Consider the following 27,732-nt stretch of genomic DNA (forward strand, 5'->3'; position numbering starts at 1 on the left):
GTACAATGCGTGTGTTTCGATCATACCTACAATTTTATAAATTTGTCAAAACCTTTAAGATATCGTCCGTTAGAAATATCGAACTCCTTAACGATGACGAACGTATCGTATTTGTCCTTTCAACATTCGGAACAAAATTGTTTAAATTGATCAAATGTCATATACGGTGAGACGTGATCGTCAAAGATGTGTTTTAAATTAAGATCGTCCTGTTTAAACAATATAATAAGGTTTGCATTATCACGCAGAAGTTGTTTACCTGCTCGACTGTACGATTGACATAGATCTGCACAATCGATATCTTTGTGTCTACCCATACAGTAATATTCACGTATTGTTTGTTGTAGATCCGTTGATACGTCATCAAATTTGGTTTAACTTTACTGGGACTTATTACATCGTCATTATCTTTAAATGGAAAATAGTTCACTTCTTTCACAGACTCCAACACTTCCTTCAAAAATTGATACTTGGGTTGAAACAACGACTTTGAATAAACGTACATATTTTTGAATTTAGCGCCATTCAGGACAAAGAGTAATGCCAACATAACGTTAGTTTTTCCACATCCACTTGGACCACATCTGATAGCACGAAAAGAATGTGGTAGCAATGCGCCATGTTTACTGGTTCTTGTCACGTTATCGACAAAATCCAAGTTTTCCACTGCTAGTGTCTTGTCTTGTTGAATGACCTTCATCTTGTGATTGAGGTTTATTTTATACACTTGGTTATATATAAAGAAATTTTGTAAAAAGCGATTCGTTTAAATGTTGATCGTTCAAGGTGAAGGAGTGCTGAATTCTCTGATTAACAGTCTACCGTTTAAATTGCATGCTCCTGGTTACCAATATCGAGAACCTGGAATAAAATTACAGAAACGTCTATCACGTGGAGATCCAGGGATAAATCCGTTAGATCGAGCTGCGAGGAATTACGATATCGCATATTCTCAAAGTAATTTATTGAAAGATCGACATAAAGCAGATTGGGTATTAGAAAACAAAGCGTGGGAACGAGTTAAAGCAAAAGACGCATCTTTGGGTGAAAAAGCCACTGCCTGGTTGACTACTACAGCAATGATGGCTAAACGAAAACGGGGTATGGGTATGAAACGTAAGGTAAAGGTGTTGGTTCGTTTAAGCGACATGTGCTACAACCAATTATCAAAACGTTGAAACGTACTCTGCCGTCGCCAAATTTGCGTAAATCAGCCTTAATTGTACTTGTAGCAGCTAGAACGGCCGTTAAGAATGTAGGTGGGAAAAGAAATGTACGAGTTTCAAGAATAATTGCATTCGAATCAAAATATGGTGTTATGGACTATCAGCTCTTGGTAGTTTGGCTGGGGGTGCAAGCGCTATCGCGAAGACTGTAATTGATTCTAAGAATGCTCAAAAGAAATTAGAAGAGGATAAACGTTATAATCAAGCAATGGAACATGTACGCAAAGGATTATACCTACGAAAAAACGCTAAAGGTGGCTTTGGATTATACTGGACAAAGTAAAAAAACTCCCGCTGAAGCTACACCTAATAGACCTTTAACCAACGTGGACTTGAATCAATGTACTAAACAATTAAAAATACCAAATTTTCGTGGCGTGTTTATGCGAGATGATTTACCACATATCCCTCGTAAACATGAATGTGCTATTATTAATCTTGATATTTCCAAGAACACCGGTACACATTGGGTAGCTTACCGAAAGATAAACAGCGACATAGAATACTTTGGTTCATATGGTAGCTTGAAACCACCGCGAGAACGAGTATCATATTTGAGTGGTGGACGAATTTTCTATAATAACGATAAATATCAAAGTTATAACCAAATTAACTGTGGACATCTTTGTTTAAAGTTTCTCTACAATGGAACTATCTAATGACATCTTGAGAAGTGCCATTTGCATTTTTATGGAAAATATAACGAGCGTTGTTTGGTATGAACTACCTCAAGATATTCGTCGCGCACTATAGAGCGTTTCACGTTAAGAAAATAACATTGCGGAGATAGGGCCATGCATTTCTTATGGACGATAGAAGCGCAGCGATGCCACGATGGACACAAGCACGATTCAGATTTGTATAATTTGTATTTTCGTTTTCACCGACATGAATTAAATTAATGTTTTTTAACGTAATTGACCAAAAGTGCCCATTCGAAACAAGAGATGAAAATTAGGGGAAATCATTTTAATTAAATAAATAGTATTTACAAAAGATAATTTTATTTTATCTTATTTTAATTATAGTAACGACAGTTTATTTGTTTTTCGGTAAGAATATCATATACCATGAATAATAGAAATCAGTAGAAAATATTGCTTATTTAAATCATGCACTTTGCCGGCTATTAAAGGTTAAAAAGCAAATAAACGGACCGCTTGGAATGCATATATCTAATTACTAATTGCAACTTAAAATAATACGGTCTACGTATGTCAGCGATTTTATGTCGTTCTCTGAGACTACATAATGATAATAAGGCTTTGTGGTTCTTCAGTTGTTATTCTGACTATACAGTTAAATGTTAATTGACAATGGAAATTCGAAAAATATATCGACAATCTAGTAAACCGCATGCCTGAGAGTTTTGGCAACACTGATCTCCATAATCTCCATTTTAAATCTACAGTTATATCAAGAAATACAAAAGTAAAACTCTACAAAACAATAATACGCCCAGTCCTAACATATGGTTCAGAAACCTGGACTTTAACAAAAAGCAATGAAAACATGTTAGGATGTTTCGAAAGAAAAATACTAAGGCGCATCTATGGAGCGGTAAATGAAAATGGTGTCTGGAGAAGACGATACAACTTCGAATTCTATAGGATTACCAGGAACCAGATATCGTAAAACACATAAAGATAGGACGTCTGAGGTGGGTAGGCCATGTAATGCGGATGGAGCAAACCGACCCAGCTAGAAAAACGCTCCTTGCTAGACCTATTGGTCAAAGAAGAAGAGGAAGACCCAGAACAAGATTCCTAGGTAACATCGATGAAGACATGAGAAATATGGAAATACGTGCTTGGCGGAGGAAGGCGATGGATAGGGACGACTGGAGAAAAATTCTTGGAGAGGCTAGGACCCACACAAGGTTGTAAAGCCAAAATGATGATGATCTCCATAAGCCTAATGTTATTTTCTTAACGTGGAACGCTGTATAGAAGATCATTTACCCTGCAAGAAAGACTATAATAAACATGAATGGAGTGATGTTTGCGGCATGTCTATGGAAAGTAAATGTGTATTTTGTGAAGTGCCATATTATGACAACAATAAAACAAAAACATGTAACAGTATAAGAAAAATAAAGAAATTTTTAACATATTTTGGTATTTAACTTACTACACCTTTTACCACATATCAGTCATGTCTCGATTGTTGACCCTGACGAGTACTAAAATCGAGTTTTCGTTTAATCCTCAAGTGCCTCTTGTGCTTGATCCGTTTCGACAGTATTATGCATCAGTATTGTGATTTCATACATTTAATTTATATTTAAATGGGAATAAGCCACAATTAAAGGTTAAAATACGTTTATTGACGTTTCAATTTCCACTTCGGAAATCGTTCGGAAATGTTTGTATTTTGAAAACGATTTCCGAAGTGGAAATTGAAACGTCAATAAACGTATTTTAACCTTTAATTGTGGCTTATTCCCATTTAAATATAAATTAATTTAAGATGCCACAAGAAAATAGCTTCAGAACAATATTTCATACATTTAATTCAATTCCAAACATCGATGGTGAAAAGTTTTATTTCTATGAGTAACATGATCGTACAAAGCTGCGTAATATTGAAATTCCATCCGGATGCTATGAAATTACTGATATCCAAGCGTACATTCGAAATGAATTACTGCGTAGATACAATTCGGTTCGGGAGTTTACTTTAAGACCGAACAACAATACGCTTAAATGGGAAATTTTCTGTCAAGATCATACCAAAAATCATACATATCAAAATTGAATTAATGACTCCAATTAAGAATAATATACCGATAATTATACCTTTCCGTAAATGGGAGTTCAATGAACTACCTTCCCTTACGGCAGGATCTCGACGTGAGATATGGAGTCTAAAGACAACCTCAGCTGTTGAATGTCCACGCTATATCATTGTGGCTTTTCAAACTTCTAAACGAGATGATATTCAGGCTGATCCAACATTATTTGACCACATTAGAATGTCCAGCGTACGAGTGGTTATTAATGGGGACTATTGGCCTAACGAGAGAATACAATTGGATTTTGCAAAAAATGACTATGCTATAGCTCACTACAACTATGCTGAATTCTTTCCCAGTTATGCTCGTTCTGCAACAAAACATCTTACTTACTTACGTTATCATGCATTTAAAAAATATGCCTTGTTTGTTTTTGACTGTTAAAAGCAGGATGATAGATCATTTAGATCAGGAACAGTTGATGTTAAGTTGGAAATCGAAGCAGATGAAGGTTTTCCGGCAAGCACTCGAGCGTACTGTTTAATTGTTCAAGACAGTCTACTTGAATACTTTCCTCTAACTGAAGTTGTCAAAAATATCATTTAAAAAGATTAAATCAGTTGAATGAAGTGTTAGTACCAGACAAGCAGTCATCATGAGAATAGCGTTCGTCGACATTCAAGGATTCATTGTTGATGGATGGTTTGTTCCTAAGGAACTTAGTATCGAAATTGGCTCTAAACATTGGCATTATATATTTAAACCTCCACAACCGTTTGCTACATTGAGTAATGAGATGTCGAATATATCAGAATTAATAAAATACTACTAGAATCCAAGTTGTTGTATGCTGCCGACTACATTTACGTTCGAGGAGAACAAAAAGCAGATTTTTTAAAACAGAAGTGTCACATGACTGGCGTATTTCCCGTAATTATTGATGTTTTTGGTGGTTCACCTTACGCTAGTGGAAACTTTGCTCCCCATGCAGACTGCTGCCACGTCGCTGGACTATTTTCCTGCTCCTCGATAAATGTGGACCACCTTCGCCAATGGTTTTGTGAAAAGATATTACCTATGTAATTTGGATTTTTTATATAAAACATTAAAAGTTTTACTTTAGTTTTATTTTAATAGATTTCCTTTTTGCATATTTAATTTAATGCATGATGATTCGCATTTGCGATTTACAAAAAAATTTATATTGATATTAATCGTCAGAAATACATTCATTACTAATATAATTGTTAACAGTATAATCGATGAACCATATTGAGCGATGACATCATTATTAGTTTTGTACCATGTTAAATCACTTTCGGTGTTATTTGGGGATATTAAGATGATCTTGTAGAATGCTCCTCCTGACTTTGGTATCCTTTTGAAAAATACTGGAAGCTGTCCAGAATTCACCGCATCATGATCCTTTAGAGTCCATTCACATCGATTACAATCAGTTTTTACATCATTAAAACATATCATGTTTTTAACATTGTTTGGAACGTTTATATAAAGGACATTGTTAACAATAGCGATGAGAATGATGAATGGTGTTAGTTGAATGGTCTTGTCAGTTGAATTCTTTTTAACGGATATTGTGTTTTTGGTAGTTTTCTATCAGACAAATGAAACTCCGCAAATTGTTTTTCTATCTTCGTACCACTGAATATCGGCTTTCAACTTTTGTATTTGTTTGCAAAACTTTACCAATCTGCACTGCATGGAAGTCATTAATGAAATAAACAATCAGTATTTAAAATGAATATATAAATAATTGTTTTAACCTCCCTTCAGGATATAATGTTGACGATAATTGTTTGATAATATCAAAATCATTGCAAATTCGTTTATTTAAAAGTCGAGTAATTTTTGAATCTCCCCCTGTATATTGTTATGAAGTAATATTAAGATATTTTTAATTAATGAAAATATGTTACAAGATCATGCAACTGAAATGTCACGGAAAGTAGCTGACATTCCAATCTTCCTTTCTTTCATTCTTTATTTTCGTTCCCATCAAGTTCTATGTTGATATATATATATATATATATATATATATATATATATAGTGTAGGTAAAAGTTTATGGTCGGTATGGTAAAATTCAACAGCATATCTAACAAAGATATAAAATCATATTTTCAGCGAATAGACAAAGATAATGTAACGAAATAGCCCATCTCCGATACGTCATAATTCTTAGAAGGAGGAATCTAGAAAACGTAAGAATCGGCATGTCAATAGCGCCCGTCTTTCGGACGTGTGATCTCGATGAGACGAATTAGAGGTGGGACAACGCCAGAATGTTCTCGAACAGTAACTTTATTATATATATGTAACGTTGTTAGGAGTGAGTTTAGTTGTTAAGATACTACCAAACTGTAAAGTTATAAATAAATATACTTATATAAATTCGAACCGCTCGTTTTATTTAATCTCGCTACAGTTGGTGTTACGGTGTGAGTAAAAAAAAATAAATTCAGTGACTTTTGAAAAAGACTTTTGAACTTTTGAAAAGTATTGTTCGTCGGGAACATCCGCGTAGATCGGTAGTGATCTTTGTACGAAAGAACATTTAAAAAGTACGTGTGTGCCCGACCAAAGATGCTGTTAGTACAACTTTCAGTAAAACAGTTGCGTGAGCAACTGGAAGAACGCGATGAAGACTGCAGCGGGTCCAAATGATTATTGTCGCAAATGATTATTGAAGAAACTTCTTAAAAAATTGAAGAATCTTCTAAAAAAAATGATGATAAATTCGAGACTGTTTCCAAAAGATTCGATGAAACGTCTCAAATGATTGAAGAATCTTCTGATTCATGAAAGATTCAATGAAACGTCTCAAACTATTAAAAAAATAGCTAGACAAAATGACGAGAAATTCGAAAATATGTCTAGAAGATTCGACGAAGTATGTAATCAAAACAATGACAAATTTGAAGAAGTCACAAGAACATTCGATAAAGTAGAAGAGAAGATCAAACAGTTAGAGAGCATGATAACTAATACAAAAGTGCTACCAGTTTGCAGAGAGTTTGAAGCAGATGTTGCTCGTATATTGCGGTTGGCTTATCCGGAGGTACCAGACAACATTTTGGAAGAAATTGCTGTAGATGCCTTCGTCAATGGGTTAAGAGACAGTGAACTACAGAAAGCTTTACGACTAGCAAGACCGAAAGTTTTAGATGAAGCGCTACATAGACGACTTCCATTTGCGAAAAGAGATGAAGCCGAAGACATCATCAAAGATATGAACAAACAAGGGGTAATTGAACCATCAAATAGTCCATGGACATCACCAGTAGTGCTAGTAAAGAAGAAAGATGGTTCAACACGTTTTTGTATTGACTACCGACAGCTCAATGCAGTAACTAAAAAAGATAGTTATCCTTTGCCCAGAATAGACGATACTTTGGATACACTTTCTGGTTCTCGTTGGTTCTCCACACTCGATCTGAAAAGTGGATATTGGCAGGTACACATAGAGCCAGCTGATCGTGAAAAAACCGCATTCTCGATAGGATCAGGGCTTTGGCAGTTCACAGTTATGCCCTTTGGTTTATGTAATACCCCGGCCACATTTGAAACATTAATGGAGGCAATTTTAAGAGGTCTAACATGGAAAACATGCCTGGTTTATTTGGATGATGTAATTGTAGTTGGAAGATCCTTCGATGAACATGCCAATAATCTGACAGAAGTCTTTCAACGATTGCGGGCAGCGAATCTGAAGTTGAGTCCGAAGAAATGTCACTTGTTTCGACGAGAAGTGAAGTACTTGGGACATATTGTAGCAAATAATGGTGTAACAACTGATCCTGAAAAACTTGCAGCAATTAAGGATTGGCCAGTACCAAGAGATAAACACGAAATTAGAAGTTTTCTTGGCCTATGTACATATTACCGACGTTTTGTCAAAGGATTTGCCAACATCTCCAAGCCATTAACAAAGTTGACAGAAGAAGGCAAAGAATATACATGGAGCGAAGAGTGTTAAAGAGCTTTCGAACACTTACAAATGGCTCTGATCAGCGCACCGATTTTAAGCTATCCTAGACTGGCAGGAAAATTTGTGTTGGACACCGATGCAAGCAACAGTGCAATAGGAGCTGTTCTTTCCCAAATACAAGATGGGCAGGAGAAAGTCATCGCTTACTTTAGCAAAATCTTGTCAAAACCAGAAAGAAACTGTTGCGTTACCAGGAGAGAATTGCTAGGCGTAGTAAAGGCTTGTGAGCATTTCCATAAATACTTGTAGGGCAGAAAGTTTCTTCTTCGCACGGATCACGCTGCTCTAAAATGGCTCCTACAATTCCGTAATCCAGAGGGTCAGATGGCAAGATGGTTAGAACGATTACAAGAATATGATTACGAGATCGAACACAGGGCTGGCAGAGTTCATTCAAATGCTGATGCCCTTTCGAGACGGCCGTGTAGTGCAAATTGTAATCACTGTCTTAAATTAGAAAAACGACTTTGCCCCGTGAGACGAACAACCGTCATTAATGATCAATGGCAGCCTCAACAGTTACAAGACGCTCAAGCAGATGATCCATGTATAAAAACAGTATTAGATTGGATGCGTCGAAGTGAAAGACCTTCTTGGCAAGACATTAGTGCATGTAGTCCAGAAGTCAAGTGTTACTGGAGCCAATGGAATTGCCTAGTGCTGAAAGATGATCTTCTGTATAGAACCTTTGAGAACGACGATGGTACAGAAACTAAGCTTCAGTTGATTGTACCTAAAAGTAAAGTGTCAGAAGTATTGCGTCAGTTGCATGACGGTGCATCAGGTGGACACTTTGGTATCACGAAGACTCTGCAAAAGGTTCGAGAACGGTTCTATTGGGTGAACTGTAAAGATGATATAAGAAGATGGTGCCGGAAATGCGAACTGTGTGCAACCAGTAATGGTCTAGCTGGTAAAAAGAGGGCACCCATGAGACAGTACAATGTTGGTAGTCCTATGGAAAGAGTAGCAATCGACATTGCAGGTCCACTTCCAGAGACAAACGATGGAAATAAATATATCCTGGTAGCCATGGATTATTTTACGAAATGGACTGAGGCCTATGCGATACCAAATCAAGAAGCTGCTACCGTTGCAGAGGTACTTGTTAAAGAATTCTTTAGCCGATTTGGTGTTCCCTTGGAGATCCACTCCGACCAAGGGCGAAACTTCGAGTCAACCCTTTTCCAAAACGTTTGTAAATTGATTGGTGTCAATAAGACCAGACCCCTGCACCCTCAATCAGATGGAATGGTCGAGAGAATGAACCGAACAATGGGTAAACACCTGTCCAAGGTTGTATCAGAACATCAAAGAGATTGGGACCAGCACATTCATTTATTCCTAATGGCCTACCGCTCTGCCGCAAATGAAACTACAGGCCAGACTCCAACCTGCCTGATGTTAGGTCGGGAAGTTCGTTTGCCCTGCGACCTAGAGTTTGGCTGCAGACCTTCCGAAGAACATGTTGCAAGCGAAGATTATGTCGACCGCCTGAAGTTAAGAATGAACAACATTCATGAACTTGCCCGACAACACATTCAGTTAGCCAGTGACAGAATGAAAGATCAATACGATTCTCGATGCAAGAATGAAAGCTATGAAGTAGGTGATCTTGTTTGGCTTTATAATCCACAACGTCGTCGAGGCTTGTCTCCCAAACTGCAAAGACAATGGGAAGGTCCATATGAAATTAAAAAGAAAATAAATGACGTCATATACCGAATTAAGAAATTGCCGAAAGGTAAACCAAAAGTAGTTCACATAAATCGTTTTGCACCATATGCTGGCTCAAATGAAACACAAGAAGCACGAACCCTTTAACATGAGATCAGAGATGACCGGCGACCAAGCTTTAATGAATTTATGTCAAATTACGCAGAGAGAAAGAGTGCTAGATTCGGCGTGACCACAGAAGTTCAGCAGGATCTTTTTAGTGTTCCGCATAACGTCTCTCTAGCCCACTGTGTTGCCCAAGATCTTGAGATGACTAAAGGAATCTCATCTGTATTTTATAAGAAATTCGGTCGTTTGGACGAGTTAAAAAACCAGCAGCCTAAAGTTGGAAGAGTACTGAGATTAGAAGATGGTTCTCGATCTTTGCTGTATATGGTGACCAGAAAGTCGTATACAGACAGGGCAAGCTACGAGGATATATGGCGTGCTCTAACTAATTTGAATAAAATTGTGTGCAATTACGACATCAAGAATTTGGCCTTACCCAATATAGGCCATGCACTAGATAATCTGGACTGGAAGATTGTCAGAAGCATGCTTGAAGTGATCTTCCCAGAAACCGGCGTACGAATTACTGTGTGTTGCATTAACCCGATGAGATCGTATCCTTCAAAGTCAGTAGACTGTTATTTCTTTCTAAAGGGTTCATGCAGAGCTGGAGAGTCCTGTAGATTCCGCCATCATGTGCCTACATATAGAGTTGCTGATCGGGACGATCAGATTTAAGAGGGGAGCAGTGTAACGAAATAGCCCATCTCCGATACGTCATAATTCTTAGAAGGGCGAATATAGAAAACGTAAGAATCGGCATGTCAATAGCGCCCGTCTCTCGGACGGGTGATCTCGATGAGACGAATTAGAGGTGGGACAACGCCAGAATGTTCTCGAAAAGTAACTTTATTATATATATGTAACGTTGTTAGGAGTGAGTTTAGTTGTTAAGATACTACCAAACTGTAAAGTTATAAATAAATATACTTATATAAATTCGAACCGCTCGTTTTATTTAATCTCGCTACAATAACAATCATATTTCCCCTTGGTCTCTCCTCCATATTTCTTATTGTCACCCATTTTCCATTAGTGAGACGATTAGTTCCGATCAGAGATATTTTACATATCTCTGCTTCCATCCATCCATCCAATGGCGCTACAGCCCAAATCGGGCCTTGGTCTCCTTCAACAGGCTTCTCCAATCATCTCGATTTACCGCTGTTCTTTTCCATGAACGCGTTCCCAGGCAGTTCCTGCTATCCTCATCGACTTCGTCTTCCCATCTCTTTTTAGGTCTTCCAACAGGTCTTTTCCCTGCATTCTTGCATTTAATAATTTTCTGGGGATTCTATTCTCATGCATGCGGACCACGTGCCCTGCCCACCGTAATCTCTGCAGTTTAGTATGTTGTGCTAGAGTTGGTTCGCTGTATTGCTCGTATATTTCTCTATTATACCTAATTCGCCAGTTGTTGTTTTCACTTATTGGGCCCAGGATCCTACGTAATATTTTTCTTTCAAACACATCTAATGCATTGGCAGATTTCTGTGTCACCACCCATGTTTCACAACCATAACTTACTATGGGCCTGATTATTGTTTTATAGACCCGGAGTTTTGTTTTCCGGTGTACGTCTCGCGATTTGAATATGTGGCCCATCGCGAAATAGGCTTTATTTGCCAGCACAAGCCTTCTATTTATTTCCGGTTCTTCTTCATTGCTTGCGACCAGATCCATTCCTAGGTATGTGAATCTATTTACATGTTCTATATCGCCAATAAAGTGTTGTTGCACCGGTCTATTTGATCTGGTTTGTATGAGTAGTTTTGTTTTATTTGTATTTATTGCTAGCCCTACTGCTTCTGCACTCTGTTTTAACTCAACGTAGGTTTCTTCCGCTGCATTCACTGTTCTGCTCATTATGTCTATATCATCTGCGTATGCTGCTAATTGGATAGACTTGTTTGTAAGTATGTTATTTCCGCTCACCGTCAACCGTCTAATTACATATTCAAGAACAAGATTAAAGAGCGTTGGAGCTAGTCCGTCGCCTTGTTTCAGTCCTTGCGTTATCGTAAACGCATCAATGATCTGTCCCTGAATACATACCTGTGCTTCTGTTTCTGTCATTGTCATTTGCACTAGTCGTATTAATTTTGATGGTATGCCAAATTCTTCCAATATATTAGGTAGAATTGTTCTATCTATTGAATCATAGGCTTGTTTAAAATCTACAAAGAGATTGTAAACGTCCATGTCATATTCCCATGCTTTGGCTAGTATTTGTTTAACTGTAAATAGTTGGTCAATGGTAAATCTATTTTGCCTAAACCCTGCTTGATATTCCCCGATGATTTTTTCCGTGAGAGGTTGTAGTCTTCGATTAATGATGTTTGTGAGTATTTTGTATCCCGAACAAAGTAAAGAGATGCCTCTATAATTCTGACACAACAGTTTGTCTACTTTTTGATGAATAGGGCAGATTATACTTTTCTTCCATTGTTGGGGAATTTCTTCTTCTATCCATCTCTCGTATTAGCTGGTACATCTGTTGTGTCAAATTCCTTCCTCCTTGCTTGAGTAGTTCTGCCGGTATTTTATCTATTCCCGGTGCTTTATGGCTTTTTTGTATGTGAATTGCCGTTTGGACCTCCTCTAGCGTTGGGGGTCTAGTTAATTCATTTTCTTCTCCATCTTTCCCCAGTTCTTGTTGTTGTACCTCCTGTCGTGCCTGTTGCTGCCTCTGTTGTTGTAATGGTGGTTGTGTCCCTTTGTTTAGTAATTCCTTAAAATATGTCATCCAGGTTCTCTTAATTTCGTCCATATCGCTAATGATTTCACCCTTCTTATTTTTGCAGAGGCTAGTCCTCGGTTTGTATCCTTGTCTTAGATGTTTGATAAATTGGTATGCGCTACGTGTTTCGTTTTCCTTAAACTCCCTCTCTATGTTTAGTATCCGTTGGTTTTCATACTTTCTCTTTTTCTGCCTGCACAGTTTATCTGCTCTTCGTCTTTTGTTCTCATGTTCTGTTTTTCTCTCTCTAGTACGTCTGAGTATGTAATTCTTATGCGCTTCATTTCTTTCCTGTATAGCTTGTTTGCATTCTTCATCGAACCATGTTTCTTCTCTCCGTTGTGTCTTTGTTCCTAAGACTTCTTTCGCTGTGTTGAGTATGATACTGCTTATGGTGTTCCATTGGTTTTCTATTGTGGAGTCTGCTCCACAATTGCTCCGAAATTGCATATCTAACACAGATATAAAATCATATTTTCAGCGAATAGACAAAGATAACAATCATATTTCCCCTTGGTCTCCCCTCCATATTTCTTATTGACACCCATTGCCCATTAGTGAGACGATTAGTTCCGATCAGAGATATTTTACATATCTCTGCTTCCGATCCTAATATACCCATGAAACTAGAGGTGGGTCGTTGACATTTTTATCGGAACCGTTTTTCGTAAACTGTAACTAGTTGATTGTTTACCAGTAGTTTCAAATAAGCGAGTACACAAACAAACATATTGGCTATTATATTGAAAGAAACTAACGAATGATATATTTAATATAACTTGAAAAATAAATTAAACAATACAAATAATACTTACATTTACATTACACATTATTAAATCGCGAATCGTCTATATTGACATTTAAAAACATAAGTTTTCCATTTTTCTTGTTAACCGTGTTCTCTTATTTAAAATTAAACTAGGTTTTGAATATATGTTCACAAGGAACGGATTTTGTTACAATACTACAATATTTTATGAATATTAAGTTAACAAGAAGTAAAGTAGAAAAACTTATGTTTTTAAATGTCAATTTAGACGATTCGCGATTTAATAATAACGTGTAATGTAAATGTAAGTACGATTTACTATTTGTATTGTTTAGTTTATTTTTGGGTTGCCGAGATGAAAATCTTAAGTTAGAGAGCAGTGCAAAATTCAAGATATTATAAGATGGGGAAGGCAGCGTAAAAGGATGTGGTGATGTAAGACGAATGGATGAGAATAGACTCCCAAAAATTGCCCTAGAAAATAACCCGCCCGGTTCAAGACCTCCAGGAAGACCACCTAAAAGATGGAGGGATAGTTGGCAATCTACCTCCCAGGAAATTAACAAGAGGCAGCTTCAGAATGAAACAGATCGAAAGATCTCCAAGAAGTAGAAGAAGAGAAGAAGAGTTTATTTTTCAAGTTATAATAAATATATCCTTCATTAGTTTCTTTCACTTCAATAAATATACACATAAACGATAATAGTCATTATGTTTGTTTATGTAGGTACTCTCTTACTTGAAACTACTGTTAACAATCATAGTTACTTGTTTACGAAAATCGGTTTTAAGAGCCGTAGGCGCAAAATTTCAGGCCAATGCTTTTTAAATGCATTCATTTTTTTCGAATCCTGAGAAAACTAACAAATATTTTTGAAAAATTTAAACGCAGAATGAAAGATTACATTATTACCGAGGGCCGAAAGTCCCTTAGAATAAACAAGAAGTTTTTTTGAATGAGATATTTGAAATTCAAAATCACACTAAATTTTCTCTTTTTTTCATCCCTGTAACTTATTAACCCATTAACCGCCAAGGTATGAAATATGTAAATTTTTTATAAAAATAATATAAGGGTTAGTTATTTATGGTGTTTTAAAGACAAAACTGGATATAATTTTTTTTTAGGTTACAGGGTGTTCTAAAAAAATAATGTTGCGTTTTCGCATCAATGGCGGAATCTGTTAAGAAATTAATGAAGTACACTTTTATGGATTATGAGATTTATTTCAAAATTAAAGATACAAAAGTAGTAAAACTAAATAAAATATTTGTAAAAAAACTATAAAACCTAATATTACAATTTATGGAAGCTGTCAAAACATGTAGAGTGTAAATGTACATTGCACTTCTGACACATATATATAGTTTGGCTTTTACATTGTCTGCATCTTTTTCTTGACTTTTCAGGGTGGCGTATTACGATGTGGTTCACTTTGTCAGTTCTCATTTCTTTCGGTATTTCTGACTTTGTTGGCCTTCCTCGTCCTTTGTATTTAGGAGCTGATGTACCCTCATTGTCGCTGGCTGATAATGAATTACTTTCTTCTGATTTTATTAGCGCCATAACAATATAAGAGCGAAACTCTAATTGCGATATTGTAGAGTCATTTGCCAATTTATAAATTTTCCATGCATTGACGATTGTACTGTCTATAGTATTTATAAAAAGAGGCCACCACCATTTCTTTCCTCTTACTCTTATACGATAATTGGCTATGCCGTTATCGTGTAAATCAACACCCCCCATATTTTTGTTGTATTCTTTTATTAGAAATGGCTGGTCTACACTTACTTCATTTCGTTGTTTTCTATCATACCGTTTTACTTGCTGAATTGGATTTATTGGTATATTATTTGACATCATAATAACGATTGAATTATCATTCCATTTAACTACACAAATTTTGGATTTTAAATCATATCTAAAATCGAAAGCACCTCTGCCCCCTTTTTTTAAATCATTTGAACTATCTAAAGGACACTTTTGGATTCTGTTTTTCCGCACAGTTCCTGTGGCGTATATATTATTTTCAGTAAGATATTGAAATAGTTTAAAAGACGAAAAAAAATTGTCAAAAAATATTCTGTGTTGAGAAGGAAATTCAAGAACTTTTAATAGATCTATAACAACATCTGCTCCCAGTCCCATATCACTTTTATGTTCTCGTGCTCCAGCGTATGGACTAAACTGAAACAAATATCCATCTTGAGAACAAAGACACCAAATTTTAAAACCGAAGCGAACAGGCTTCCCTTTGATGAACATTTTAGCGGAGTGTCTACCAAAATAAGGAACCATTTCCTCATCGACTGATAAATTTTGTGAAAATACACCAAACTGCAGATTTCTTTTGTTTATTTTGTCAAATAATGGGCGCAATTTAGCAAACTTATCTTGCTTGTCAAGTTGAGCATTATCACATACATGTATATATTTTTTTATATTGCGAAACTTATTTCGACTCATGCAATTTTTAATTAATGGTACTCCCTTGTCCTCATCTCTGCTCCAATACATCTCCATTTGTGGCAACGTGTGATATCCTGACAAGATCAAAATAGCAATAAATTTCTTTAAATCAGATACTGTCATTGAAAAATCATGTCGATTGTTGTCCTTGGCATATTTTAAAGTGTATTTTAAAATCATGTCTAATAATTCCTCGTCAAAAAAATTATAAAATACTTCAACTGGTGATTTACCGTAAAGCATGTCCTTTATACGTTGTTTTTAAATGTGCTCCTGCGATTCCGGAAAATTACTGTATACGGGGTCCCTTTTGCTCCAGTTTGTATTATATTGAACAGATTTTGCCCTCTTTGAAGTAGCCTGGCTTGTAGAAGGTTCATTATAATTATCTTCAAATTAATTTGTGTTGTCCTCAGCCATCAATTCGAATGTCACAGCAGTGTCTTGAGGCTTATCATGGCCTATAAGTAATAAAAAAATAAAAGTTACATAACAGTATCTTATATAATTATACCGTATAATACCTTCCAATAAATCGTCATCTATTTCCTCTTCATCAGTAAGCTCATCGACATCTGGTGGTATTATAACAGCATCAATTTCGGTCTCATTTTGAATTTCTTCAATAGCAGCTTCCAATTCTTGAATAGTAAGAGGTCTATTCCGATCATAATTATCTTTCCACTTATTTTTTCCAGAACTCATTATATATGTTTTATCCGCAACAATACAGAGAAACACAATTATTGCTGTATATGATTATACTAAAACGCTCTAGACAAGACTGAACTAGTCAAATACGGTTACACTCGATCTGTCACGTAGCGTAGGCGGTATTACCTAGAGACAGCACATTCCGCCGTTGCTGCGAAAACGCAACAATAAGTTTGAATGCATGTAACTTTTTCTTGATAAAATTATTTAATTTTTTTGTATGGTTATTGCTAAATCTGTAGTTTATGCTTTATAAAAATCATATAAACCATTATATTATAAGCAAAGTGAAAATTCTACAAGAAGATTATATAATCATGACATGACGAATCATGTAAAAAACTGCTGAAGAAATTAATTTATAATAGATAAACAATTAATTATATTTGTTCTATAAAATATATTTCAATATCATCAAGCCTTTAGGAATTAAAACATATAAAGAATTTTCTAAAAACAAAATATTTAGTTGTATAAAAAAAATTCCTTTTAAAATGTTGCGTTTTCGCATCAACGGCGCTTAATGGGTTAATAAACATTATAGAAGTTTTCAGGGACTTTCGGCCCTCGGTAATAATGTATTCTTTCATTCTGCGTTTAAATTTTTCAAAAATATTTATTAGTTTTCTCAGGATTCGAAAAAAAAAAGAATGCATTAAAAAGCATAAAAACATCAACGACCCATCTCTAGTCGTTCTCTTTACCAGTGTCCCTACTTGGGACACTGGTCCCAATAATTTTGTATGAAGTTTGTGGCGTTATATGCAGTTTATTATTTTTATTGGAAATAAGGCACAATCTGACTTTAAAATAAACTTATTTTGATGTTTAGATTTTTAATTCGGAAATTGTACTTAAACTACGAATCATTAATAAATTTTATTTATATAAAACGATTTCGGAAGTGGAAATCAAAATGTTATATTACACTTATTGTAAAGTAAAATTGTGGTATATTCCCAATAAAAAACAGTAAGCTGCCATTTAAATCCATTTCGCCCAAATTTGATTATCTTAGAACATTGTTCAAATGCTAAAAAGACAACAGGTCAAATAAAACCAATAAGTTTGGCAACGTTGAATTTCTTCTTTTTTATTATTTCCACTCATGTATTTAAAGGGCGGACCTAATATACCTCTCTCTTTTTAAACAGGTGTTTCTCACTCCATCTGACGTAAGGTTCATACCGACCATAAACGTTTACCTATACTGTATATATATTGTTATATTCCTAATTTGACATGAGAAATTAAATGACCATATTCATATGTAGAATTCAATTTAAAATAAAAATTTTCATATTTCTCAACCACGAGCATATAAATTTTGAACACCCTGTATAAGACACATTTTATAAAAATAGTTATAACTAGTTTTTAAGAAAGTGATTCTCGAAGTTGTGTACTAACCACAAGAACAATGCATTCCAAATAAACGATTAGGGAGCTGGAGGAAGAAAGTGTTTTTGAAACGGTTTATCAAAACCAAGGACAAATTTGGGCAATTTTACTTAATAGAAGAATAGGTTATTTAGTTTTTCAAGAAATGCGGATAGTTAAAATATACCTGTGTATTACGATTTGTAAAGATAGATTAAAATATGATTAGTATAGAAAGTAGAATTAAAATATTTGGAATATTATTTTTTTTTGGAAATCCATTATGGCTTGTTTAAGAAGGAGAAAATAGTTTTGTGGAAAATACGTCATGACTAAAATTTCTTTTGATTGGTTGTAAAATTAACTCAGGAGGGGGAATGATTTTGGAAGGATGAAATGAATTAGTAAGGAAGGCAGTCTGTTTGGTCGGATCGAAGGGGAGAGTCCAGTTTGTGAGTGTAGTGGACAGAAAAAAAATGGCGGGTTGGTTTTGTCAAAAGTGACAAGTATGATATCGTTGAAAAGAGGAATTATGCCAAGTGGAGAGAAGATATAACTCTTTGAGTCTAAAGTATCCAGTAATTTTAAGTGTTTCAAAAGGTTGGAATACTGCATCAGGAGAAAGCCGGAACGAGTACTGTACGAGGCAGAGCAAGAGAAATGAGAACGAGATTGCAGATACGTGAGAAGATATGAGAACAAGCAGATACTTGTGGTTAAAATTGTGATATTTACATTTGATGACATAAAATTTTATATCTTTTTAGATACAAATTTCCCATAATTGATTTATTTAATTGATATTTACATTTGATATATTTATTCACAATTTATTACATTTGGGTGAGAAAAGTTTCGTCTGGGCAACGTACTATTCGAATTTTATATTTGGCGGGGATAAAAGTATAACAATATGTCTATCACAAGAAGCAGAAGTAAAGAAAACAAAAAACAGGAAGAACAGTTAGAACAGGAAGACGTTTTAGAAACAACAATCATGGAAACAGAAAAACAGGAAGTATCAGGAATAGAGAAATTATTAAATGGATAGAATTCAACAAGAAACAAAACAAACAATGGAAGAAAACCAACGGGAAACAAGACAAGTAATAGAACTAAATAACCGGAATATAAAGCAGCGTCTGGAAAACTATGAACAGGAAATTAAAGGATGTGTTGAGCGGATAAAGAAAGAACTGATACAACAGATAGACGAAATAAACCTAAAGAATGCAAAACAAGAGACAGAGATTAAAGATATCCAAAATACAATGAAGGAGATACGATATTGACAGAAAAAGGAACTAGAGAAATTAGAAACAAAATTTGAAAACGCGTTACAAGAAGACATGCGAGAAATAGAAAGAAAAGTGGAGGAAATCAAGAATGAACAAAATTCCGGGGAAAGAAGGGGAATGATTATTCATAGTACAGAGGAAGTGAAAATACGGTTTGGCGGGGATGTAAGAAAATTACACCCAGTGCCCTTCATACATAATTTAAAAAAGAAAGTACAATATATCGGACATTTTGAAGCATCAAAAGAAACGATCAGAAACCATCTCAAAGATAAGGCGAGTTTATGGTTTGACAGCAAAGAAGAAGAATTTGACAGTTGGCCCATATTTGAACGCAAATTTTTGAGTTATTTCTGGGGAAAAATCCAACAATTAGAAGTAAACAAGGAATTGCAAAATGGAAAATACAATGAGAGGATGGGTGTCTCAAAAAAAAATGTACGCACTACAAGTCTACAACAACGCAAAATATCTGCAATACAATTATTCATCCGAACAATTAGTAGGTCTGATTGCAAGACATTTTGAAGATACACTTGAAGATTACGTCAGTCTACAAAACTACAAAGACATCGATAGCTTATGCCAATTTCTACAAATCGGAGAGTCGCGTAGGCATGAAAGAAGGGCAAGAAGATCGCAAGAAAACTCAAGAATACAGAGATAGAGGACAAAATTTTAGAAGGGATTATACAAAACGAGAATTTATACCAAGAAGGGAAAACGAAAGTAGACAAAACGGAAGAGAGAACTATGAACTCAGAAATCGGCAATGGAACGAAGACAGGTATCGAGAAAATCAGAACTGAAACAACCGCACATATTAGGAAAACATATAATAATCGACGAAATTAACAAGAACCTCGCGGGAACCGATACGAAAATGATAGACCTAAAGAAAACAGAAGAGAGATAAATAATACTCAAATAGAAGAATGTAAATATGAGAGACAACATGACGGGCGAGAAAGCACAGAAGAACAACAGGCGTGTTTTCACGAAGGCGTCCACTCAAAACAAAAAAACAAACAGGAATATTTTGTCACCCCAAGGAATTTATTAAACTGGCAGGAAACAATGAGAAGAGAAATGGAGTTAATTTAAAATTTGTGGATGGGTTTATCAACGAGAAACCAATTAAAATTATGATAGACACTGGCTAGGAAATAACACTGGTCAACAGAAAATTAATAGAAGAAGTTAATTTAACAAATTTAATTTACAAAATACCTCGGGTGAACTTAGTGGGCGCAAATAAAGACATTGGCAACGATAAGTGAAGGCATACGAGTAATGGTACGATTGGGTAAAAATATGTATGCACTACAATGTGTAATAATGCCAAACATGTCACATGTTTGAAAACAAATGACAATGAAAAGTTGTATTTGTGTTTGGTGGAAAGAGTTCCAACTGTGGTAGCAGACAGAAGAAATAACTGACATGCTGTAAGTAATAAACAGATGTATAGTTTTATACTGGACCAAGTCGATTAGTTGAGATATCCCTGTGTGCTTGGATCAGAGGAGTTTAGCAGGAGTATTCTGGAGAAACTGAAAGGTACGAGCAAGGTGGACAAGGCACAATCAAAGGAGAGAGAGGTGAAGTCATCAATGTTGGGAACAAAAGGTTAGTTTCGTCATTTTTAGAAACGGAGACTTTCAATCACGACCACCTATTTAAATTAGAGTTATTCGTTTTTTTTGTTGGTTTTATTGAGAATTATAATACATAATAATTTATCGGGAGTCACTAAAATTAAGAAATTTTAGATTTGCATATAAACTTTATTAATTTGTATTGATAATTGTGGATGTATGATTTGATGGATGTTTGAGGTTTTTCTTCTAATCATTGTATATGGTATATTTATGTTTATTCAAAATTTTTACTTTTAATATTTGATTGGTTTTTTTTTAATTTAACATTTGCTTTGTAAGTCATAATTGTGCTGTAATTTTATTTTCCTATTGTTTATCCTTTTTTTCCTCAAAGGCAACTAGCAAAAAACATTTTGAAGCCACGTTTTGTTTTTAATAAGTAAAAGAGCCTTGAGATATCATATTAATTTGTTAAAAAAATAAATATTATAAACATACAGTTTGAGCAAATCACAACAATATATATATATATATATATATATATATATATATATATATATATATATATATATATATATAAACTAAGGAAAAACAAAGTGGAGAAATAAAAGACAAAGAAGGTGGCTACTTCATCTATTTATTGAAGACGTTTCGCTTTCTGCTTAGAAAGCATCATCAGTTCATCTAAAAAGAACAATATGAAAAAACCAACCATCCATAGAGAAGTTAAAACATATGTGTTACCTCAAAAAAACACCTGTTGGCTGGCTAACCAGTCACAACGTAGATATTATAATATATGATATTTTTGATTGACCTGGCTTGCTGTGTTTTTGGGTTTTGAACCAATCACTGGGGGGAAAATGGTGATTTGAACCACCTTTTCCTTTCTATTTTGGCTTTTTGACCTAATGACAAGTTGTCACCCAAATTTATCATAATCTTTAAATGTAACGCTCTATTGAATTAGAGGTTGGTATTTCGCCTTGCTGATCTGTCACTTTTTGACCTCAAGGCCACTGTCTCTTCACGTTATTGGCGTGGGTGTTACACCTGTTAATTCATTTACCTGCGACATTCAGTAAGCTAAAGACTGGTAACTTCATTTTACTTTTAAATATTATATTTTAATCTCAACTAATTAATAATGTTACCTAAAGTCAAAATTAAATTTAACTGATAATACATTGTTGGAAGTGCATCTCATGATCTTTCTAGTTCTTTACACATCAATTTTAATGTTTTTTACTTAAGTTTTTTACAACAATTTTTTATATACATGTATTATTATCACATGTTCTTTTGCTGTGTTAAGTTCGTTAATTTGTAAACTGTACCTAGTTTCAGTTGTTTATACAACTTTATCTCTAAATGTTCCATTATCGTAAGCTTTTTTACAAATTTAATATTGACTGCTACATGTCTTTTTGAGGTAACAAACATGTTTTAACTTCTCTATGGATGTTTGGTTTTTTTATATTGTTCTTTTTAGATGAACTGATGATGCTTTCTAAGCAGAAAGCGAAACGTCTTCAATAAATAGATGAAGTAGCTACCTTCTTTGTCTTTTATTTCTCCACTTTGACCGAAAAACCCAAGTTTATTTTGGATTGACGGTCGTACTCCCTTTCTTGATATATATATATATATATATATATATATATATATATATATATATATATATATATATATATATATATATATATATATATATATATATATATATATATAAACTAAGGTACACTCGAAGAGTGGTGGGTTTTTCGGTCAAAGTGGAGAAATAAAAGACAAAGAAGGTGGCTATTTCATCTATTTATTGAAGACGTTTCGCTTTCTGCTCAGAAGGCATCATCAGTTCATCTAAAAAGAACAATATGAAACCAAAAATCCATAGAGAAGTTACAATAAAAGTGTGTTACCTTACAAAACATGTAGCAGTCAATGATGTTAAAAATATGAAAAAGCTTACGAAAAAGTTATTATAAAAACTTAAGTAAAAAACATTAAGGTTTACTTTAAAGTGTAAAGAACTAGAAAGATCATGAGAATGCACTTCCAACAATTTATTTAATAAATTAGATTTTAATTTTAACTTTAGGTAACATTATAAGTTATTTAAGATTAATAGTAATAAAGATAAAATGAAGTTACCAGTCTTAAGCTTATTGAATCTCACCGGTAAATGAATTTACAGGTTTAACACTCACGCACACAACGTGAATAGAAATGGCCGTGAGGTCAAAATGACACAAACAGCAAGGCAAACTACCAACCTCTATATAATAAAAAAATAGTATGTATTAAATTAATAAATCTTCGTCGTAGCGGGTACCAATTCGCTGTTGAAGTAATTGTAGATTGTAAGTTTAAATAACTTTATTTTATTTTACCACAGTTGCACTTTTTTTTCAATTTGTGGTTAACAAACTACTAAGTTTAAAAACTTCACCTCTTCGATATGTCTAATGCGTGGTGAAGCGAAATAATTTTGCGTAGCGCGAAGTTGTCTATCGTCAGACTTCTGACTGGAGTGATTTCTTCTGAGAGTGCGAAATAATTACGTATAATGTATGTGGAGCGCGAACTGGGGACTAGCGAGATATATATCATGTTTTGTGATCGTCCCAACTGGGGACGCGAGAAAGAGTTTATACCGGCAAAGAACCAGCATTTTATAGAGAATCGTATTATCTTTTTTTTTTAACGGTTTCAACGAATCTTTTAATGGACCTTAAAATTATTTTCTTACAATGTTTTTATCAATGTTGATCCAATTAAAATAAAAAAGTTATGATTTTAACTAGAAAAGCATGTATATGTACATTTTTCCTATTATATAAAAATTAAAAAATCTGAAAAGTCATGTAAGTATCAAATATAAAAATATTTTAAACCAAGTATAAATATTAGAGTAAATAAAGATATATTTCTCGTTACTTACAACTCTATTCAGAATTACTGTCGTACATTATATCACTTTCATCACTGGTAATGTCTACAGTTATAATTAAATTAGTTAATGTTGGCAAATAGTGTATTCATTTTCCACCCCCGTTCGTATTCAATGATATTTTTCCAACTTGTCCCTGTACTGTTTTTTTACTTCTTCTGCAATTAATTGGAGAAAGCCGATGAAAATTTAAGAGCCACATGTTTTCTTATATCTCCTTTTAATTGGGCCCATATTAATTCTATTGGATTTTATATACAAAAATAAGTAGGTAGTCTAAGCACGGTATGTCCAGTATTGCGAGCACAGTCAACATATTTCTTTTGCAATTGCTTACTTGGAGTAACCTCTAATAACTACTTTTTCGTATATGTCTCTTCAAAATACAAATCTTCCTCATATAGAAATTTTTGGATTTGAGATTTGTTCCAACTAGAATTCGGTATTTTTTTAATTAATCTGTAATGGTATGAAGCGTTGTCCATGACAATTACGCTGTTTTTGGGAGAAGAGTTTTCCAACCAATACTAAAAAAGACCACTGTCCATATCATCGTGGTAGTACAATGACGCATCTTTAATTTTTTTGGTAGATATCAGTACTGCGTTATTGATCCATCTGCTTTCTCCACCGCGGTTTAAAATAATAGTAATTCTTTTACCTTAATTGGATGGTAATGCAACATTTTTATTGTTGTTTATCCAGACTTTATACGTTCGTAAAAGTTATTGTGAGTGTAAGTTCGGACCTCTACATTTCCATTCATCGCTGTATCGGTAATATAACTCAGGAATTTAAAGCTTACATACCGTCTGCGTATTCTGACCGAATTACGTTTGTACTATATATATATATATATATATATATATACCCGATATTTAGGCGCCTCGCCCTTCCGGTAGGGATCTATGGAGGAGTATCACTGAGCCGCAAGCCCTTATCTCTTGCCGTACTGCTCCACCATAGGCCGATCAGACACCAGCATATTCTAGTCTAAGCCGCAGATTCATTTAGAATTTTAAACTGCTGCGTTAGCCTTTTTGTTTTCTGTACACCGAGCTGGGGATCGAACCACTGAACCACTCGCAGTGAAGCGAGTGAGAACCGGCCGCCCAGCCCGCTTGGCTATCTGACCGCTATACATTCAAACCATAAAACGTTTTTATGGTCGACTTTTAGAACGATAAAAAATACCGGTGAGTGATTTATGACATGCATTAAAACCTTTTAACGAGAAATAGATATGGGTCCGATATATAGTCCGATCAGGTTATAAGGGGTGGGCTCGAATGACTTGTTTTTTGGGTGATTCACTGTTTTTTTTATGAGCTTAACGTAAATTAACCAACAGCTAGATTTTACACTTTGGATATTTAGTAAAAAATATATAAAATATTTATGTGCAGGTGCGAGGCCACGGCGGCTCGTCGAAAAACGAGATATAATGTAAATAATATTTTTCTTATTCTGCAATTTTTAGATTCCCCATGTCTCTAATAACATCTTTATCAACGTCTGTTGTGCCTTGCAATTCTTAGAAGGCACAGATTAAAGCAAAAATCTAAATTTGGTTTCGAAAATTAGTTTACGGATTTTAATCTTTTTCTTATATGTTATTGATTTATGAAGTAATAAAACTTTTAACGACATCTCACTTTTTTTGCGGTAAAGTAAATATACAGAGGTGTATTTAACCCTTTCGATACAGTTGCTGTAAAAGTACGATTTTCATTTGCAGCTTTGATGAGCGAGCGCCGTATTATTACGCAAATTAATCTCCATTATTCAGGTTCTGTCACCGTACATTTTTAAGTATTTACATCTTTGAAGAGCTATAATCGTAATAGTACGTTCTACATTGTTCATCTTGCTTGCTAGTATCGTTCATGTAAGTTACGATCCATAAATACACCATACTGATGCCGTACATACACGGCAGCATATCACCCACCCTAGCGCCGTACTTTCTGAATACCGTTTTTTGTTTTTTAAACACGTTTTACGAAAAAAAAATTCCATTACTTCGATAAAACGAATATCAACAAACTGCCGACAAACGAAAAACGATTCAACCACTTCAGTATAAAGAATGTAAACTACTGAGTGGCCTTCTCGATCGCTAAGTGCAAAATTTTCCGGGCGCCGTATATGAGCAACGCACAATCGATACTTGACCCGTAGCGAAAGGGTTAATAAAGAAATATGTTTGTGTAGAAGGAAATATATACAGAGCAGTAATTAAGAAATATGTTTTGGTTATATGTTACAGTGCCGTTACAAATTGATTACAGACATCGTAAAATAAAATAAATAACAAAAAAAACAGTGAATTTTGATTTATTTCACTATACACTTCGACTACAGTCTATGCGGGTTCTTTTAATAATGAATTACCAGTTGAACTGCTTGCCAACGAACAAGTTAATGATTATGGATACTGCTTCAACGCCACTTCATAGGAAGGAAACCATAATAGATCTCTCAAAGTAAACGCCTAAAATCTGCCAACACCTATATTGATAAAGCGGTGTTCTTTTAAGTGACGCGACAGTACCCAAGTCCCGAACGCGGATCTTAACTGGCCCATCGCCAGATTAAAAATCCCTTGCCTTGACGATCTCTCGTCGGTAAAATTTTCCCAGCCGCTTATTTGATTTCACTTAGCGACGTTTGTCAATGTAAATAAACAGTGAGATTATGCTTATTCTCGTTTAAAATTTTAAGTTACCGAGAGAGAAGATCTCGAGATCCAATTCGGAATGTTTATTAAAAAACCTTTCAGGAAATTTTACAGCGTGGAAAAAAATGCTACATTATTACAAGAGAAAATACTCTCATTTGTTGAAAATAATATATTCATTGATTCATTATGATTATTTTTATAGAAAAATCGATACTAGAGCACATTAATAAAAAGTCTATCTATCTATAGAGCCCTTGCTGTCCAATTTTGAACATAGACCTCTTCCTTCTTTCACGTCTCTCTATTGTAGGCAGTTTGTATCCACTTCGGGCCTGCGTGTTTCTTCAAGTCATCTGACCATCTCATTTGTGATGTGTGTTAATAAAAAGTATTTGATATAAATTATTAATTTTTATATATCATTAGAAGTTGGTTGTCTAAAATTTCTAAGCTCAGGTAATTTTTAGGTACTTTCAAAACAACAACAAGAGCGACAAGAGTACGAAGAGGAATATATGACACGCTTATCAATGAGTAAATCAGAGAAACATATGAAACATCAGTTGACAACACTTGGAACATTAGGAGATGAAATTACAGATTTTGGACTATCACATCAGAGAAACAAAAGAAGAAAAAATTTTTCTATTAATAAAAAAGGAAACTTCAAGCAGAGACGTTTTCATTAAATATGCATTTTTGTTTCTCTTTTATTAAATAAATATAATATGGTAGTTGGTGAAATAAAAAATATGGATCTTAAAAAAATAATACACTATTTTTTATTTAATGTATTTATGGTTTTATTAGTGGTTTCTGCTTTTATTAGAAATTAGAAGAAGTTTTCTTCATTTAATTATGTTTGTGTATTTATCTGGCCAACCTTAGAAATCACACTTATTAGAAGATGGAAACTGTTTATAATTTTTATTGATCATTATTCTCTTTGTTTTTATTTATACTCAGGGTCTGCTTCCTTAATTACATTTCTTCATGAGTTTATATCTTGTATCATACCAATATCAATCCTGTTTATCGACATTTCCTGCTTAAGCGTTTTCTATAGTCTTCCTCGTCTACTCCTTCATATTGTGCATATATAGGGTGGGCTAAACTGTGATCTAACAGAGCAACGAAATAGTCGTATGTGAAACTCGTTATGTATGTTAAATAAAAAGTGTTGCCATTATGGACCATCATAAAATTCTACACATGTTATTATTTCGGTATATCCCATATGGTCAGATGTTTTACTTGCATTTGCTTTTTTAAATTAGATGTGCTCGTTTTATAGGACAATTTTGCCTTACAAATATTGCATGACACATAATTATCATCCACTTCTATAAAAAAGTTCCATAACCTACTAAT

At 34.4% G+C, this 27,732-nt stretch overlaps 1 protein-coding gene across 1 annotated transcript in view; it reads left to right on the plus strand.

Moving 5' to 3' along the window:
* The window catches only part of LOC140451593 (neuroguidin), a 226,104-nt gene extending 198,972 nt beyond the window's left edge, over positions 1-27,132 (plus strand). Inside the window, exon 4 of the mRNA XM_072545444.1 lies at positions 26,829-27,132. Within this exon, the coding sequence (XP_072401545.1) occupies positions 26,829-27,050 (222 nt within the window). The 3' untranslated portion in view covers positions 27,051-27,132. The remainder of the gene's footprint in view (positions 1-26,828) is intronic.
* Positions 27,133-27,732: the final 600 nt, after the last annotated feature.

Source organism: Diabrotica undecimpunctata, chromosome 1 (assembly GCF_040954645.1).
Source record: "Diabrotica undecimpunctata isolate CICGRU chromosome 1, icDiaUnde3, whole genome shotgun sequence".
Taxonomy (NCBI): Eukaryota; Metazoa; Arthropoda; class Insecta; order Coleoptera; family Chrysomelidae; genus Diabrotica; species Diabrotica undecimpunctata.